The following is an 18,590-nucleotide window of genomic DNA, read 5'->3' as shown; positions in this document are numbered from 1 at the left end:
CAAATGACACAGGTACCATTCTCTACGGCTAAGGGACGAACGAAGCTCAGCTCGCGCTGCTGGGACCTACGGCGCCGATTCTAGGCTCACTGATGGAGGCGCTGGATTCAAAGCGGAAAACGGGCCCTGGGCCCCACTGTGTCACAAGCACCGCGCAGGAGGCAAAAGCGGCCTTTAAGATCTTCCGCGAACGCACCTCACTGTCGTGTCGGGGAAGCAGAGTGCCCGCTCACAGTGGACCCCGCTCGGGGCCGTTTACCTGCCACAACTCATTTTAACAACTGCTTGTGTGCCCGTTCCCGCCTCCAGGGGACAGAAGCACGGGGAAGGGACCCGTCCAGCCTCAGAGCGGGCTTCTAAGTGGGCTGTCTGTCCGGGGGCGGAGCAGCAGGGCGGGAAGCAGGAGAAAACAAATGGGGCCCCGAGTGCCAAAGGTGGGAAGAGACAGAAAGAGCACGACTGCAGGGGCACGCCTCCCCTGGAAGGTGAAAGCTGGCCAGGAGAGTAAAACGGGACACAAACGTGGCCAGTATACACCAAGACGACAAAGTAACTACACGGGAAACTAAAAATCAGCATTTTATGATGGGACAAATACTCTTTTTCAGCGAAACCGACTTTCCGAAAGCCTCCTCTGCTTCCTGGAGCACCAAAGACCACGCACCTGTCCCATCACCCCTCCTGAGAGCAGGTGGAGACACCAAACTCCTCCGGTTAAACGGAAGTGAACACCGGGAACCGTGCCCCACACTCCGAGAAAGGATCCCGGAACGAAATTTCACGTCCGTGAAGGACGTCCGGACGAGCTAACCGGGGTAGAGAGCAGAACTCCCTGCAGCCAGCGGCACTTTGGGCAAACAAGTCACTCGTACGCGGACGCCCGCTGGACTTGGAACTTCCAGAGAAGAGCGGCGCCCCCTGCCCTCGGACTAGCGGGCCTCCCGCCCTGCTGACTTGGGTCAACGGACAGTACTGCGCTGCCGTCCCCTCCGGTCCCTTCAAATCGGGACCAGGCCCCCGAGCAAACACCCTCCTCCGGCGGACCCAGCCCCAGGCAGGCGCCCACGCGCGGCGGGGGCCTCGGAGTGGCCTCGGGAGGTGACCCCGCTCCGTGGGCCCCCTCCCCCCCCCCCCGCGACCCCCTCTCCGTGGGCCCCCTGCCCCCCGCCGCTCTCCCCCAGCCGCCCTCCCCCTCCACTGTCCCCCGTCTCCGCTCCCTCTCCCGCACCTCGCCTCCCCTCTCCCCCCTCAGCCGCCCCCTCCTCCCCTCCCTCCCGCCATCCCCGCGGCGGCCGCCATCTTCTCTCCTCGGCGGGAGCGCAGCGAGGGCCGGCGCGGCCGCCGCGGCCGTCGGAGGGCCGGGCTCCCGCCCCGCCGCCGCCCCCGAGTGCGGCCCCGCGGCGGCCGGCCCGTCTGCCCGGCGGCCGGGATGCCACTCACCGCGGGTCGCAGGCCTCTGGGGTCCCGCAGCCATTTCCTCGGAGCTCGGCGGAGTGGGCGGGAGGGCGGGGTCGGCGCCGGGAACCGAGGCGCGGGGCTAGAGGGGCCGGCCGCGTCCGGAGCAGCGCCCCCGCGCGGAGGGAGGAGGCCCCGCCCCGCGTGCGCGCCTGCGCCTTGCGCCGCGGCTCCCCGAGTCCGAGGGCCGCAGGCGCCGGCCGCATTCGGCGGGGCCCCCGGGCCGCGGAGCCCCAGGCTGGCTTTGCGGCGAGGAGGCGGGGACGAGGATAAAGGAGCAGCCGCGCCCTCAAGTTTGTACAGCAAGCCGGCCCCCGCCGCCACCGGCACGCTCAGCTCGGGCACATCTGCCCGCAGGGGCGGCAAGGAGCGGTGAGGCGTCCGGGTCCAGAAAGGCAAAGGGGTCTGGCAGGTGCGCAGCCCTCCATCCGGATCTTCTTCACTCCGAGCCGAGCAGGGACACCCCAGCACCGGCCAGTCCCCGGATGCTCCACAAACATACCGCAGAGGGGAAGCGCCGGCACCCTCGGGGCGCTATGGACACCGAACACTGGCCCCGGGGGTAGAACTCCGTGGCTGAGGGCCTCTGCCCCCATTACGTACGTGTCTCTACAGCCCCCCCGCTCCCACGTTCTTTAGAAGCAGGAACCCCTTGGCTTTGGTTTCAGCCCGGGTCAAAAGGCGGAATGGTGCCCTGTGTGCAGTAGAGCCGCACACAGCGAACCCCACAGGCGCATCCCTGACGCTTCCATGCGTGAGAACCACGGGTTGGGGTCAGATGCGCTTTTCAATCAACATCTATTTCTAAAGATGACAAGACCTGCTAGTTTCAGAGCCGGACTCTGGATTTTCTCCCAAGGAATACAACGCAGTGTTTTCTGCTGGTGGGATTCCATTAGGACCACCTTCATGGAATCCTGCAGGGATGGGCTCTCCACTCTTCCATCGTGACCGTCTTCAAGTTTGCCCCCAGATAGGTGGAGTGGGGAGTTTAGAGAGCAGACGGTTGGGAGGCGAAACCAGGTGGCACAAGCAGTGTGATCTTGGGCAGGGTGTCTGTAAAGGGGGAAGACCACAGGAGGCCTCCCCAGCCAGGAGTTGGAATGGGGGAACCCCGCTCAGCCTTTTTAGTGGAGGAGCCTTAAATGAAACAAACCCAGCAGCAATGTCTCTCTGCAAAGGGAGATCGTAGTAACTCCCAGGTGCCACGCGGGTGGGTGCTTGCAGGGACGGAAGGCACAGGATGAGGGTTTAGGACAGTATGTCAATCACGGCAGAGAACTGGGTACAAGACAGGGCACTGGTCTAGATGTGTTCTCCTCAGTTCTTCTACCCTTGTCCAGAGATCCTCAGCCAGAGAACAAGTAGACATATTCTATCTCCTCTGCTATAGTAAAGCCCTGGCTTTGTGATCCCAATGAGAGGGAATACAACGTTTTCTATTCGTGCAGAACGATGCTCATTACTCCTAGCTTTCACAATGGTTCCTGTTACTCTGAGATGTCGCCCTGCGGATTCAGTGGAAAATAAAGTTGACTTCAGAAGAAATCCGTATTTTAATCTGTGAGGCATGAGAGCTGTATTTCCTTTCTGGTTGCTTTCATCTCTTAAGTTTCTAAATGAATCCACGCAATAAAAAAAGCCAGACAAAGTAGTGCCTGTCACAGATTTTGACAGAAAAGCAGTTGTGACTCCGTGAGCTTCATAGGCTAATCATAACACAAAGTATGTAGCAGAGAAAGTGGGGAGGAACAAGCCCAAGACCTTTACTGAGTCTGAGCCCGCTGGTGAGTGTGAGGAGGAAGGTCACCCCGACAAGCAAGTCCTAGGGCAGGGTGCCAGTCTCCTGCCATCACCCCTGGCCTGTGGGGCCTCAGGAGAGTTGCAGCTACAATGTACAGGATGAAATTTATGAGATTTGTTTCCAAAATGAACAAGTACTTGGAAAGCCAAAGCGACTGTTTGAACTCAGGTCTGACAGGGGCTTTCTGGATTTGTCCAGAGCAGAAACATTGTTGGAATTAACTCATCCTCTTGCACGGCCCACAAAACTCAAACAGTGAAGGTGAGAAAGAGCACTGGAAGGAAATACCAACGCGAGTAACAGAGGCCAAGCCATCCGTGATTTCAAAAGGATTCCCAGAGCTTTATTCCGAACTTCAACAAAACCAATACACATAAATTACCTGCTCAATACCAGAACTATTTTTGAGTTGCAATTGGAACCAACTGCTTCTAAAATTTAGAAATCCAAGGAGAAATAACATCTCCCAAATCTGTCTACAGAAGGTGGGAGGCCAAGGGTGTTGCCTTTCATGGTTGTGCAGAGAAATGAAACATCTCGGGAGTCTGTCAGACAGAAGTCCCTCTCGTTCCAACAGAAAGCAAAGCCTTAAAGAATAAATGTAAGAGAATTTTAAAGTCAAGAAAGCAAAAACCAAAAATTTCCAAGTGCGTTCTAAGAAAGGAAAAGCGTGGATATCCATTGGAAAAAATCTCTGGGCTTAGACAAAAAGAAAAAAAAATCCTCAGAGCATATACAGATATAACTACACACATACACAGGCTGTATGCGTTTATGTGTGTCCGTGTGAGTGCATTATCTACTTTTAATTAAAAAAAAGGTGGAATCCCAAGCCAACACAGGTCTATCAAATTCTTCACCAGCCAAGTCTTAGCGTACAAGTTCGTATGAAATGCTGTATGAATTCCCTAGGAAATCCCGGTGGATTAAGTGACTGTCACTCAGGCGTGCTGCCTGTGTCTGCTGGTCTGCAGCTGCAGGGCGTGGGCCCCCCACCCCACCTGTGCTGCCCGCGCTCTCTAGGCTCTCAGCAGGGGCTAAAGGATCAGGAAATAACTACTCTTGCTTTCACCCACCCGAAGAAACTCAGAAGCAATGCTTTCCGACTTAATGGTACAGAGTCTGGGAAGGGAGATACACCTGGGCCAGGAGGGAGGGCGGGGCCATACCAAACGCGCCGAGAGGCACGCTTCCACCGGTCCTAGAACTTTCGGCTGAGATGCGCGCGCGGCACCCGAGTACGTGCGGCACCACTAAACGATGATAAAATCCTTCCTTACTCTTCCATATCTTTGGAAAGAAACTTAAAGCACCGGGAAAAGCTGGAGCTCGGGAGCTGACCTCTCGGGGCTGCCTGCGTGGTTGTTGTGGGGACTCAGCAGCGACAACCGCGCACTATCCTGATGAGCCGGGTTTGTCTTTGCCAAATCTCCTTCAAAGCAGGGCCTTGGTTTTATGCTTTTGGGTTTTGAGAATAAGACAAAAACACCTGTAAAACACGGCTGCTGTCCTGGTTATTGAACAGTCTAGGATTTGAGTAGAGGAAGCACTGTGTATTTTATTCCCCCAAATACTTTTCCTTTCTGAAAACTCTTTCATGCTCTTTAAGACTAATAAACTTTTCACGCGTCTCTGTAAAGAGCTGCTAATCTAATAAAATGAAACTCTCCACCCACGCTTGGGGGAACCATGGAAGCTCGGGCGGCTCCCCCTTCCACAGACCCACCTCCTTCCTGTCAACCTGGTCACTGCCCCAGGCGGTGGCCAAAGCGGTGCACCTCCCTACTGCTCTCCCCCAGACTCCTTGCGGCATGTGTCTTCAGGGTGGCCCCGGCTGCCCCTAACCGTGCGCTCTACAGGGGATCTCACGCACACCTGGCTGCGCTGACCTTTACCTCGGCCTGTAGCGGGTCCATCCTCCCACTAGTTCCGTCATCTCCACTTGATGCCTCAAATGCACACCAAAGCCTAAGGCATGCAAAACGAGCTCATGACTTGGGAGTCTCTCCTCCAACCAGGCCCTTCCCTGGTGTCCCGACTCAGTGATGGTCCCACCCTATAAACCCAAAAGCACAAGCCAGAAGCCTGGATTCTCCCTGACACGCCCCCCCCCCCTTCAGCTACCAAGTCCTGTGGCTTTAGAGTTTAACGTGCTCCTTGCTCTCCACATCTGCCGCTTCTGAGGTGTTAAACCACAACTGTCTTCCCTTCACCCTGCTCACCTCCCACCTCACCGCCACCTACCGCTGTCCATTCCCGCCATGTCACTGAGCTCGCTGCCCTGTCACCCACAACTGTCAAGTGAACAGTTTTTGGTGAATGTCACGCTGGACGGCCCTGCTGCACTCGATACTGCCCATCCATCTTCTAAAGCTCCCCACCCCCCGGCTTCCGGAGAGCCTACTGACCCCCTGGTCCCGGTCAAGGCACCTCACACCCGACAAGGCCGACACGGAGCTCGCCATCTCCCCGCCCCCCCCTCCTTCCAGCCCACGAGTTGTCAGGATGGCTCTTCCTCACCTGGTGCCCCCACCGTTAACCTCATCAACCAGGCTACAGAAGTGCCTTTCTCCGTCTTCCTGTCCTGTCAATCCATGAACTCGATCACGGAGGGCTGCGGACATTCCCTGCCCCATGACACTCCCTCCGTCCACTTCTGCCGAGGCTGCTTGTACTTAAAGTGGTCATTCGTCATTCACTCCTTCAACATTCTCAACAAATAGCTACGGAGCCCCCACTCCTGCATGTTTCAGCTCTTGAAAAGTTCACACGTGTGCTGAACTGGGACACATCATCAAGCATCAGCGACAGAAAATGGTGTGCTAAATGCGACAAACGCATGGTTTAGGATGTGAGACGTGAGCCTAAAGGAGACAGGCTACATTCGGCTTTGTTCCGGGAAGGCCGTCCCCTTCTGAGGAGTCAGCCTGGAGAAGTGTTGTCCACGTGGCCCAGCTTGCGAACCCAGCGCTAAGAGAAGCAGCCGGTGGAGAAGCTCCAACGGGAGGACGGCTGCAGTAGAGACAGGAGGAGCGAGGGCCACGAGGCTTTTGGCCCTGCTCACTTTGCACAGGCACCTGGGGGTCTCTGAAAGGTGTGAAGAGAACGGGCACAAGGAGAGACCACCCTGCCTGCTGCGTGCGCTTCATTAAAAACTGGTGGGACCCCTGGGAGGGGCAATCCCAGCAGCAGAGAGGCTGGGGACAATAAAAAGCAGCCAGCGTCTAGACAGAAATAAGGAGGTGACATTTGCAGGACTCGGTAACGGGTTGGCCGCTGGGGACACGGGCCATTAACCTGTGGCCCCCGGAAGGCGCAGCTGAAGCCTCTGTGGCCTGGAATATCCTATCTCCCTAGGGCACTAGCATTCAAGTGTTTGCTTGTGTGCCTCTGGAAAGAATTCTAAAAATCCGCACCCCTTCGCACACGGTGAAGTTGACACCTAGAATCGTACGCAGACTTAAGTAGCTGCAAAAGACGTCCTCACGAACGTGTACTCTCTGTGCGATTTGAACGGATTCGTGTCAAAACTTTGTACCTGCAGACTCAGCACACTGGATTGGAAACTACCCGTAACCAGTCATCCCTGTGAAACCTATGGGACTTCCTCTCGGCGAGAAGTCCGACAGCACCCCCGCGCTCTTCAGCTCACTTTTGAGCAACCGCACGAAACCATCCAACCCTGAGCTCTAATTCAGGAAGACGTCGGATTTCATGGGACGGAGCAAGGGGCTGCCCCCTCCATTTCCTTCCCGAAGCCGCAGAGATCTCTTAACCTTGCTTTCCCACAGCGGGAAAAGGAGACCCTGCTCGGACGCGGCCCGCGAGCAGGCACAGAACGAGCACACGCGCGCCTCCGCGTGTCCCCGCCGCCGCCGTCGCTGTCGCTGCACGCGCGCCCGCAGCCCTGGCCCCACCTCGCGCGGCCAGTGGACCGCCGGGCGGGCCCGGTTCCTTTGCCCCCGCAGGCGGCAAGCGAAAGCGCGCTCGGTAACCCCCGGGGCCCTCCTCAACCGACGGAACGAAGCGCTCCCGCCGGGTCGCGCTCGGGCGGCTCCTCCCGGGCCCGTGCGAAGGCAGGCGCCGAGTGCGGAGGGACCCCCGCCTCGGGGCGGCGCGGAGCACTGGCGCCTGCCCCCCGCCCCCTGCCCTCCGAGCTCACACAAATGACGGAAAGGGAGCTGGGACCTTCGCCTCCGACTCAGTCTAGACGTCGCCATCCCTGCGCGAAGTTCCCCCGCAACGACACCTCGACGGCGGCCATCTTGCCCAGAGTCGGCCGACGCCTTTTGACTCTCGCGCCAACCCGTAGAGCGAGCGCGCCGCGAGAAGAGTTCTGCGCAAGGACGGAAGCTGGAGTCTCGCGCTTCCGGGCAGCCGCCGCGTTCCGCCCCCTCGCGGGAGCGCTTGATTGGTTACAGGCTGGCGAGCCTGCGCTCTCGCGATCTCGCGGGAGGTGCCTGAAGGGGCGGCCGTCCGTGCGTCTGCCCTCCCGTTCCCCGCCCCCGCCTCGGCCGCGGCTCCCGCCTCCGCCACCCATCCCCGGCGCCTCACCGCCCTCCCGGCTCGGCCGCCCTCCGCCCCCCCGAGCGGCCGTGGAGACCGCGCTGCGCGGGAGGCGGGATCCGCACGGTAAGATGGCCGCGGCGGACCCAGGCGGCCGGGCCGAGCTTCCCCGCGGGAGCGCGGCGGGCCGGGGTGGGGCTGGGCGGGGGCGGGGTGGAGGCCGAGCAGGGGGCCGGGGTAGGGCTCGGCGGGAGAGGCCAGAGGGGGCCGGGGCGGGGGTCGGGAGCGGGCTGGGGGCCCTACGGGGTCGAAGGTCTGAGCAGGTGGCAGAACGGGGGCCTTGTGGATTTGCACTGTCAACTGCCCCTTTTCTCCTGGCCAGAGCAGAGTCCTGACCCCACAGCGCTCGGGCGCTGTAATTCGGTGTTTATTCTTAAAGGGAGCGCCTTTCGAGCGAAGGCTACAAGGTTCAGAAGTGGTCGCCAACTACAGCAGTGGCAATTACCTGAAGCACCGCACTCGTGTCCCTGTAAAGAGAAAGATTTTTATGACCACCGCTTCAGAGCAGAAGCTGAGCTGGTGAGGACGCGAACTGCTTGCTTGGGAAGCAAGTGTTCCTCGGTTTCAGAGTTGGGAGGTTTGCGTGTTGAGTATTTCTCTGGAGTTGTTGCTGTTCCCAGATCGCTGTCCGTGCTGGGAGCGGTACTGGTGTGATTTTGGGTACTACGGGGATGGAGAGAGAGGGGCCTCGTTTGTCCCAGGTTACCTGGAGTTGTTGTCTGGGAACAGCAGAGTGGCCTGAGGGAATTACGCACCTGCCCGGAGCTACAGGACTTGGGCATTTGTAGGAGGAATTGCATCTCTTGGTTTGTCTCCCGGGCCGGCTTCCTCCTCTGGTGCTGAGTGTGGGCACCCTCCTAGCACCCAAGGACTTGGTCTTGTGCCCGTGCTCTCTCCCTGGGCGATCTTTGCCCAACTCGTGGCTTTCGATAGGTACCCTTGTTGGGTGGCTGTCTCCCTAATTAATGTTTCCAGCGCTGGGCTGGGGACCTATAATCCAGGTGCCTGCTTGACTTCTCCATCTGCGTGTCTGATAGTCAGCCCAAACTTGCTCTACTCCTCAAACCTGTCCTGTTTCTTTTTGTTTGTGGCCCGGTCCTCCAAGGTCTCAAGCTTGAAAGCTTCGGTCCGGCCTCGAGCGCTCTGGTCCTTTATCCCTCTGCGTTCGGGCCGGCAGCACGGCCGTTGACTTGCGCCCACAGAATCTTCACCTGCTGTGTCTCTGACTCTCCTGCCGCTGCTCTCGTTTGATGGCTTCTCGCTGGCTTTCCTGCTCAGCTTTTGCTGCCCCACTTTCTCTGTTCTTTAATTTAAAAACATTTTTTTATTTTACTTTTTTATTTTAGAGATTGGGAGTGTATGAGCAGGGGAGAGGGGCAGAGGAAGAGACAGAATCTGGGGCTCGATCCCATGATCCTGGGATCATGACCTGAGCCAAAATCAGGAGTTGGACGCTCACCCGACTGAGCCACCCAGGTGCCTTTGTTTTTTGATCTTTTAATTTAATGGAGCGATTTAGCATGTCCTTGTCTGGCGTAAAGTGGTACCCATGATGTATAGATTACTTACGAGGACGGTGGTGGGCTCGCCATCTTAAGAGCCAACTGGTGCCCCCAGGGCTGGCACCTCTCTGCCCTCCTTCCCATGGTCACCGCCTCCTGAGTTTCACGTCTTTACTCAAAACAAGAAAACGCTTTGCCGAATTTGTATTTGTTGCTAAAGCACGTATCACGCGATTTGTGTTGTTTTTGTTCTTTGTAAAACTGTCTGCTACGCTTGGGTCTTGCTTTATTCGTCCAACTGGTTTCTGAGAGTCCTCCCTGTGGCTGTGTTCATGTTTTAATTGTTCTAGTAAATTCTGTTATGCGATCATAAGCCTTTCTCAGCAATCCTAAAATCCAGATAGCTCTGACAATCAGAAATTTTTTGTTTTTAACCTATTTGATGGCAAAATCTGCTCCGGTGAGAGCTTTTCCATCTCCATTCCACCCAGTGTGGCTGCCCAGACGTTTCCCCGAAGAAGTCATATTTAATTGTGGGGTGTCACCCCAGACTGCAGTGTGCGTGTCATGTGACATATGCTAAGTCGTGCCGTGTAGTTCTGGGTACAGTCGGCAAGATTTTAACTTTTGGAACGGATCTGCCCAAGGGTTTTGGGCCTGGGATTGTGGTTCCCTGCTGCTTTTGAATGAACATCCAGGTGGGTGGCTTCCTGATTTTTGCCATCTTGAAAACCGTTTCTGTGAGCAGGCTTGTCCGTGTCGGGTGTGCGGTGGTGAGTGTGGAGGACCTCAGTCTAGTGATAGAATCCCCGGGCCGTGAGGAGCGCGTGTGGTCCGCCCCGCAGGGAATGCCGGGTCTGTTTGCGTTTCCAGTCTGCTCTCACAGCAGCATCAAAGAGCTGGAGGGAGCTCCATGTCTTTGTGGATACTTGGTATGGTCAGACTTCTTAATTTTGGTAGGTCTGGTGAATGTCTCATCGTGGGCTTCTCTCTCGGGCACGTGTGTCATCGCGTAGAATATTTAGCTTATGTCCCTCGTGGTTGCCCTTCATGCTTAGAAGAGGGTTGATCTAAACTCCTCCTTTATCCGGCGAGGCCTTACTTGGTACGACCCACCCCACGATTTGACCTGTCCATTCTGAGACTCTGGGCTCTTCCTCGCACCAATCCTATCTTCTAAATATGCTGGCCTTCTTTCTGATCCCTATATCTGCATTTGGTGCCCGGCGCTTTGAATTTGCTGTTTTCCAGATAAAGTATCTTTCCACCATCTCCTTATTCCTTCGCGCTGCGTCGCCGTGCTTCACTCTGAAATGATTACGATTCTTAACGGAATTCTTAACATCTTTTTTTTTTAATTGAAGTACAGTAGAGACCCAGCGTTTCTGTGTGCAACATGGGTATCTGATGACCCTGTAGGTTTCTCTGTGCTCACAAGTCTGGCTGTCATCTGTTACTACACAGCCCTATGAGGGACCATTGAGCGTGTTCTCTGTAATTCATTCCCGTGATCTTCGCTAATTTTTAAAATACTGTTTTCCTGTAGAAAATAAGTCAGAATGAGTTATGCAGAAAAACCCGATGAAATCACGAAAGACGAGTGGATGGAAAAACTCAATAACTTGCACGTCCAGCGAGCAGACATGAACCGCCTCATCATGAACTACCTGGTCACAGGTAACAGGCTGGCCATAAGGGTGCTACCTCTTGAACGTAAATCTCCCTTTTTGTATGTGTACGTAGAATTTTACATTGGACTTCCTTGGTAGAATTGTGTTTGGGTGTAATAAAAACACACTGCTAATTTTCCTAAATTTGTAAATTGCCGTATCAAAGGTGACCTGTTCCAGAGGTGAGGTTGTTATGCCAGGTATCTGAGCTCTAAAGCAAAAACCTGTTTCTTGACCTTTAATATTTTTGCAGCTTATCAAGTGACTAAAGAACGTTCTGGAGTACGTTTAAACCCCAAGTAATTGATCTCTTTTGGCAAGTCTGAGAAATGATACTGGGCTGTTTCTAGAAGGTGTGCCTAACTCAGAGGAGAAAGGGGGAAGGGCAGAAGCAGATGGAAAGCAGCAAAAGGGGTCTGTGACTATAGTCCTCCTTGATACTGGGAAAGAAGAGGGTAATTTTGTACATGATTGGAAAACACCGATGTTTCAAAAAGGTCTGAGTCTCTTTCCATTGTTCACAGTGCCTCGTCCCCCAAATCAGTCTTGACCGAGACTTCTCTGGGAAGGTGTTGAGGAAGTGTCTGCCTGTAGTGGGGGTGGGTGGCCACACATGCTGCTTAGACGCTGGTGAGAACTGTCCACTCACAAGGAGGCAGGAGGGTCAGGCCTCTGCAGGCTGTGAAGGCGCAGCCGGCGTGCGCAGACGTGCCTGAACCACGCCGGCAGCCTCTGCCTGGGGTCGCAGCCTTCCCGGGGGAGCCCGTAGTGCACTGGGCTTCCCGGCGTGCACTCTTGCCCCTGGCTGGGGGGTGAACGGCGTCTCGGGTGGGATGGGAAGGAGTGGCGTACATGGTTTTCACTTTCTGTGTGGGGCACGGCTAGTAAATCAGAGATGTAAATGCCAAGTCCTTAAGATGGTGCGGGTCACGTTGAAGGTTATTGGTTTGAGGTGGATGGGCTTTCTAGGGATAAAAATGCTTTGCGTTAGTGTCTTGCCAGCTTCCTGAGCACTGAAGATAGTTTTCATTTTCAGAGGGCTTTAAGGAAGCAGCAGAGAAGTTTCGAATGGAATCTGGGATTGAACCTAGCGTGGATCTGGAAACACTTGACGAGCGGATCAAAATCCGTGAGATGATCCTGAAAGGCCAGATCCAGGAGGCTATCGCACTGATCAACAGCCTCCATCCGGAGCTCCTGGACACAAACCGGTATCTTTACTTCCACCTGCAAGTGAGTTTCAGTTGAGAGGCGTCTGGTTGGTGGACACTCGATGAGGTTACGTGTGCTCGTTTCAGAAGTCACGCGACTAATTTGCATTAACAGAACGTTGTTTTAGTTTTCGTGGGGAAGGGGCTTAGGTTAGCCGTTGTCTCGTGTATTCCAGAAGCCGTTTCTTGTTCAGGAGCGTTAATGTCATAATTCAGGGCTGCTAGACGTTGTCACGTAAGACGTCCTTTGGCTAGAGACCAGAGCGCGTCACCGGGTGTGCCTGTCTGGGCGCGGTGTGTAAGCCTGTCTGCCTTTGCCGGCCCAGCAACAGCACCTCATAGAGCTGATCCGCCAGCGCGAGACGGAGGCGGCGCTGGAGTTCGCGCAGACCCAGCTGGCAGAGCAGGGCGAGGAGAGCAGGGAGTGCCTGACGGAGATGGAACGCACTCTGGCCCTGCTGGCCTTTGATAACCCCGAGGAGTCTCCATTCGGAGACCTGCTTCACATGATGCAGAGGCAGAAGGTAAGACCGACGGCTCCTCCTTCCCTCGGTGGGTGTTCGGGGCGGGACTCTAACAGGCACAGCTGTAGAACGAACGGAAGCCGTGTCTGGGCACGTGACACCCAGTCACGACGGCACTGATTCTCCCGTCCGGTGTCCCCTTTCCCTGTGTGAGCTGGGAACTGAGCACCGTGACGTCACACATGGCATTCGGACTCGCTGTCTCAGCCTTTCCCGTTCGTCTTAACCTCCTTCTTGTTTGTTTGGAGACTCTTAGAAGTAGGTGTCCGAAACACGTTTTACTTAAAATCCCCTATTTGCTTGTGAAGCTGTTTGTCTCCTTGCTGCTGCTTCTGGGTTCCAGCCCCCACGACGGTGCATTACTGCCCCAGACGCGGCCCTTTACTCCCGTGGCCCTTTCCTGCCGGAAGGGAGGGCCGCTCTCCAGGCCGCCGCCACGCGGATCCTCCTGTGGCTTGTCCCGTGGACCTTGTGTCACCCCACCCTGCTCTTTCCTCCTCCCCGGTCCCCTCAAGCCTGGCTCACAGCATGTCACTGCTATCCAGGCCGGGTATGAGCCCCACCGACCAGGCCGCGAGCTCCTCCTGGACAAGGAGCGTGTGTTTAACATCTCCTGGAGGGCCTCCCGGTCGTGGGCTTCGTATTCATTTGAATAAGTAACCGTCTTCTCCTGTAAGAAGGTTTTAAGAAGCGTAAATGCACATTGTAACTGGTCCTACTGGCGGGCACTCTGCACGTGTGGTTGTTTTTATCCGACGTATTTATTTTCTAGGTGTGGAGTGAAGTTAACCAAGCTGTCCTAGATTATGAAAATCGTGAGTCCACACCCAAGCTGGCAAAATTACTGAAACTACTCCTTTGGGCTCAGAATGAGCTGGACCAGAAGAAAGTAAAATATCCCAAAATGACAGACCTCAGCAAAGGTGTGATCGAGGAGCCCAAGTAGTCTGTGCCGGTGGCCCCTGCGCCCCCACCCCCCGACCCCCACCCCGGACCGGACTCAGAGCAGCTGTCTGTGACTGACAGGTTACCGCAGTAGAGAACTCTTTCTTCTCCCTTTTCCTGGATTTTTTTTTTTTTTCCGACCCGGCATCTTTTTTAAAGGGAAAAATGGCCCTTCTGAGCGCTGGAAAACTTGCAGTGAGAGACGCGGTGTCTTTGGAAGTGTGGCGCAGACCGCGGTGGGCGCGCTGACAGCGGGGACGGGCCGCATCGGCCACCGAGCACTCTGTAGTTCGGGAACGTTGTTGAACGGAGGCCTCCCTCGCAAACCTCTGACAAGCACTGATCATTATTTTGCTTTCTGTTAGCTCGTAGGCAGAAAATACGTTTTCTCAGATCTGCTAAGACTCGTCAGGCCTTTGTGGAGAAGGTTTCTCTTACCCCTTGGTTTTTTGTTTTTTCATAGGAAAGACTATATAAATTTGTAAATCCTAATTCAAAGACTTCTTTTGTGTGAGGGTATTGAGTTTGGTTTGTTTTTCTCTGGTCTGGGTGGTATGGCTCCTGGGGAGATGCGTGTGTGTGTGTGTGTGTGTGTGTGTGTGTGAGTGAGGGCTGGGGCTGTGTGTTTTTTAATTTTTTAAATCTATATTTTGGTGCTGGTTGTGGTGAGAGACTCTTTCTTAGCGGATCGATGGACCTTCTCTTGTAGGCAGTTTTGTTGAAAATAAAGGTTTCTCTTTGATTTCGAGAATGACCACAACAGCCTCCAAAAAGTGTTAATCCTCTCAAATCTTTTGCTTTCGGAGCTCATGTCTCGGTGCCGGGACAGTGACTGATGGCAATGGCCTCATCTAGTGCTTGCGGCCTAAGGGCCCTTGTGCCCCTGGGGAGTGGACCCCGAGGAGTGGGGTCTTGACAGCGAGAACCCCCCCCCCCCAGGAGTGCACACTTGCCTTGGCGGCGGGGCTTGCCCCGCAGCAGGCCAGTGTGCGTGTGAGTCCCCACGTGTCCTGCCGCCAGTGCAGTCGCTGGGACGCGGGTGCTCTGGTGACCGGGGACACGGACTCGTGTGTGTGGACTCACTGCAGGTGCAGCTCGGCCCTGGTCCTGTAGGGCGGTCGTTAACAGAGCTGCCGGCCGACCCCGCGGGCGCAGGCTCGAGGAGGTGGTGGGGACCGTGCCCCGGGGGCGCAGGGCTTCCTAGCCACGGGTGGCTCTGCACGTCCCCCCGGTGCGGGGACTCCGTCCTCCCTGTGCGGATCCGGGGCGGGGTTCGGTGCCCGGTGCTTCGTAGAGGCAGATGCCAACAGCAGCTGAACTGCGGGGAGCCGGCTTCCTTGACCAGCAAGGCTGGGCGGGCTCGTGGGTGCTCCCGTGGGTCAGGTGGTCTGCCTCTGACCGCTGGGGCCACGTCCCCCACACGCCTGCAGACCTGAGCGCGATCCTCACGTGCCGTGCGGTCAGCCAGTCCCCCGCTTAATCTCTGCTCCCTGCTTCCACTCGGAGCCTGGGGTCGGTGGTGGGTTTTTGACCGCCTTGGGTGGTCACCGATGCAGAGGCAAGACTGTGCATTGTGGATTCTTCCGGCCTCTGCCCCCCTCGCCCTCCTGCTGCCCTCTTGGTGTCGTGAGGATGAAGGGGGGGGTCTCTCCTCGACGCCCGAGACCGTCTCAGCAGTCCTCTCCAGATGTGACCTTTCTTTAGGGCTGTTTCCTCCGAGGCTTGAGGCCGATAAGTTAGGGCCAAAGGTTTTCATCTTCAGGTAGTTCACCATTACCTGCTGCAGGAGCTGGAGAGACGAGCAGGCGGCGTATGCGCTTGGCGGGTACCAGAGTCCAGCACGTTTCCAGTTGGCTTTCCTCGTTAGCGCACGTGAGATCGTTTGCGTGCTTGACTAATACGTAATCAACCCGACACGTTCTTCAGAGTCCAGGGTGTGAGCCGTGAACCATCGGCCCGAACGCGCGGGCGGCGGCCCCTGTTCGCCGATCGAGGCAGCGGGTGACGTGCGAGCCGGGCTTTGGCGAGACTCGCTCTCAGACTCCCTGCTGTTCTCTTCCCTCTGAGGCCCGGTTACGCTCGTCCCATCTGTCGGCGGACCTGGAGGCTCCGGCGGGCCCGGCTTTGCAGACGCCTCCCGTGGGCCGCCGTGTGGCGGTCTGTGTCTTCGGCAAGCACGCTAAATCAAGCCATTTCGAGACCACAGACATTAAGTATAACGTGATTTTTCTTCGTCTCGTTTGGATCTCGCTGTTGTGTTTATGAAAATGTAACGTTTTATGTAGTTTATTCTCTTTATGTTTTGTGGAAAGTGCCTTGAAATAAATAAAATTTGAGAATATTCTGGTTACTCTGCATTCCTGATAGGAAGTCGTGTGAAAAATAACCCTAGTTTGGAATCTTTACGAAGCGTAGGGATTAGCGCAAATCCAATGACAACTAATATATTTTGCCATTTGAATGGAGGTTTCCAGGTTCTAGAACAGGCAAACGTTCATCAGGCCTGGTTTGACACGAAAGTCTCCCTCACACATGACCGAAGACCCCATGTGTGAGGCCTCGGGGGACAAGGAGGTGGTTCCCCCCCCCAACGCAGTCAAGATGCATCCAGAAGCCGTGTGGGGAAATGTGTTGAGGACGGTTTCTGTTAAGGTGGCGCGGTGTCCGTATTTCTCTGTGTACGATGCTGGTTTTGGGGAGTGGGGGGACCAGGGCTTTCAGAAAGAACCGTACACGTTGTACGTTAAGGACAACGGTGTCCTCCGGAGGACAGAGCGGGACCTGCTTGGGAGTTACCCTGGTCCTGGTCTGCCGTGTCCCTGCAGGCCTGTGGGCCTCCACAGCGTCCTTTGAAAAATGCAGAATAGGTTGCTTTTGCTGCCTGCTGTTAATTTCACAGTAAAATTTGCCTTGTTTTTCTCAAGAGCGATTTCCTGAAAGGTCTTTTTAGTTTTTGCCCGTGAAGATCTACGAAGGAGAAGGACTCAGAGACGATGCCGACACGTCTGGTGGGAAGTCCATCTGCTAGCCCTGGTGGAGGGACCGGGTCCGCATCCTTCTGCCCCCTTCTGTCCATTCCCACCAGCACTGTCTGCTTTCACAGGTGTGCGTCCGTGTGTGCTGTGCGTGGACGCAGGAGTCTTGTCTCGTCTAGAGACGCAGCACTCGAGTTTCACGTTTGTGAGAAAATAGATTGGCGCTGCCGTCTGCGTGGTTTTAAGCTGAAAAGTTTCTTTTTTTTCTTTTTCTTTCTTTTTTTTTTTTTTTCTTTCTCACGCATGCTTCCTGATGGTCCAAGTCCAGGGACCGCTGTGGTGAGCCTGAGGCCCTTCTCCCCATCGCACATGCCGCGTCCTGCAGAGGCACACATCCTGTGCTGTCAGGACCGTGAGCGCCTCGCGTGGAAGGCGCTTGCGGAACATTGACAGACTTGGAGTGACCGCTTTCCAGTGCCTTCTAGTGCGTGCAGAAGGAGGGTGCCTTGATGCCGGAGCGGTGGCGTTACTGAGCGTAGCCTCACAGGTTTGTTACATCGGAGAGGGGAAAGGAACCCTCCGCCGTCGCCATTCCCCGTGTGACGATGGCACCTGAACCCTTCTTCCCGCCAACGCCTGCCACCTTGCAGGAGGTGGTGCGGTGGTTTGTGGCGGCGTGACCGTGCGGAGCGGTGAGCGCTTGGGTTTGCACGCAAGACCACCCGGGGTGTTTGGCGAGGGCCACGGTCCCCGGCCCGGGGGGCCTGCCCGTGTGGGATGTCGCACCTTAATTCCGAGATGCCTTCGAGGCGCTCTTCCTTTCCTCGCGAGTTGCTTACGTAGACGTAGAGCACGGGTTTGCAGGGGCCTTCGGCCTCTGTGCCTGTGCGGACCGTCGGCAGTGGTGGGGGTCCCCAGCTGCTCTGCCTTCACAGGCTGCAGGGCCGCAGCTGCGGCGGCTTCGGGCCCTCGGCGGGGGGCAGGAGGGGCAGTCTGGGCCGACCGGGCATCCCGTCCCTCCGTCTGCAGGGCGGAGGTGTTTCTCGTCGCAGGGAGCCTGCGGTGGGACCAGGACTCATCTGCAGAGTTGGGAAGCCCCCCCCCGCCCCCCACCCCCGGAAGGCGGGGTCGCTGGGTCCATTCTGACCGTGACGCGGAAGGTCTGTGGGACTCCTACTCGGCTCCAACCAAAAGTGGCGGCTGGAGGAGTGAGGACCGGGAGGAGTGGACTTCTCTGCACGCGCCTTCCCAGCACCTTCCGACTGGCTGTGTTTTCGAGCAGGTCACGCCGCGACCTCGTGCCCGGCCGTGGGTGTGGCACCGGCAGGAATGGTGCCGTGCGGTGCGGTGCGAGTCTCCGCCTCACGTCGGGAGCCTGGGGACCGGGAGGCAGCGATCCCGCTGCCGCCCGCCGCACCGGACCGCCGGACTCGCGTGCGGAGCCCTGCCTGGCTGTGCCGTCTGGCACTCGGCGGCGCACACGGCGCCACACGCTCGAGGGGGAAGCGAGCCTGGTGGTCGCCGTGGCCTCCTGGGCTGGGGGCTGCAGGGCCCGGTGGGCGGCCAGTGGAGGCACAGAGACCCGGGGCGAGGCGGGCCCTGCGCAGCTCCAGACCCACGGGCCCGGCGAGTCCTCGGTCTCGAGCATCTAGCTGTGTTTTTAGCGTGAATCACGTGCGGAACAGCAGCGCGTGTGTTGAAGACGCGGATGGTGAGCCCACCAGCACGTTGAAGAATGAGCCGCTCCGGAACTTGGAAGGATCCGGCTGTAGAACCTACACTGCATTAAATTCATTTATTATCCGAAATTCATTTTCGTGGTTTCCAGTCACGTTGTGCACACTTGTTTGTCCTTGGGTCCTTCTACCATTTAGGGTGGTAATTGGGTGCAAAAGACAGACTCCTCCCTTCAATAGCTGGTGTGAAGCTGGGGGGAGG

The 18,590-nt window shown here is 56.6% G+C and overlaps 2 protein-coding genes across 9 annotated transcripts in view; one reads left to right on the top strand and one right to left on the bottom strand.

The window, feature by feature from the left end:
• The window catches only part of DIDO1 (death inducer-obliterator 1), a 50,469-nt gene extending 42,933 nt beyond the window's left edge, over window positions 1-7,536 (bottom strand). For 5 of the 7 annotated variants that reach the window (XM_042979956.1, XM_042979954.1, XM_042979958.1 and 2 more), the window contains exon 1: window positions 1,441-1,509. The gene's annotated coding sequence lies outside the window, so the exon portion shown is untranslated. Of the gene's footprint in view, window positions 1-1,440; window positions 1,510-7,421 lie in introns of those variants that run through there. The other 2 variants (XM_042979957.1, XM_042979961.1) reach the window with 2 other exon arrangements.
• Window positions 7,537-7,572: 36 nt separating this feature from the next.
• Window positions 7,573-16,020, top strand: GID8 (GID complex subunit 8 homolog). Of its 2 annotated transcripts, none has more exons than XM_042979968.1 (6): window positions 7,573-7,891; window positions 8,205-8,344; window positions 10,874-11,004; window positions 12,034-12,230; window positions 12,535-12,732; window positions 13,505-16,020. In XM_042979968.1, exons 3-6 carry the CDS (start codon window positions 10,887-10,889, stop codon window positions 13,676-13,678), a joined length of 687 nt encoding a protein of 228 aa, XP_042835902.1. In that variant the 5' UTR covers window positions 7,573-7,891; window positions 8,205-8,344; window positions 10,874-10,886; the 3' UTR covers window positions 13,679-16,020. The 2 variants fall into 2 exon arrangements, with proteins under 2 accessions (XP_042835902.1, XP_042835903.1); XM_042979969.1 differs by having other exon boundaries at window positions 8,148-8,344.
• The last annotated feature ends 2,570 nt before the right edge of the window (window positions 16,021-18,590 follow it).

The sequence above is a fragment of the Panthera tigris genome, chromosome A3 (assembly GCF_018350195.1).
Source record: "Panthera tigris isolate Pti1 chromosome A3, P.tigris_Pti1_mat1.1, whole genome shotgun sequence".
NCBI lineage: Eukaryota > Metazoa > Chordata > Mammalia > Carnivora > Felidae > Panthera > Panthera tigris.
The sequence above is the reverse complement of the archived record's forward strand: the minus strand, read 5'-3'. Positions and strand labels throughout refer to the sequence as shown.

What these genes read in the sequence shown, in the direction of transcription:
- GID8 (XM_042979968.1), top strand. Translation starts at nt 10,887, where the DNA reads ATGAGTTATGCAGAAAAACCCGATGAAATCACGAAAGACGAGTGGATG. An exon ending in CATGAACTACCTGGTCACAG is followed by an intron (nt 11,005 to 12,033) that starts GTAACAGGCTGG and finishes TTTCATTTTCAG; the next exon opens with AGGGCTTTAAGGAAGCAGCA. An exon ending in ACATGATGCAGAGGCAGAAG is followed by an intron (nt 12,733 to 13,504) that starts GTAAGACCGACG and finishes TTTATTTTCTAG; the next exon opens with GTGTGGAGTGAAGTTAACCA.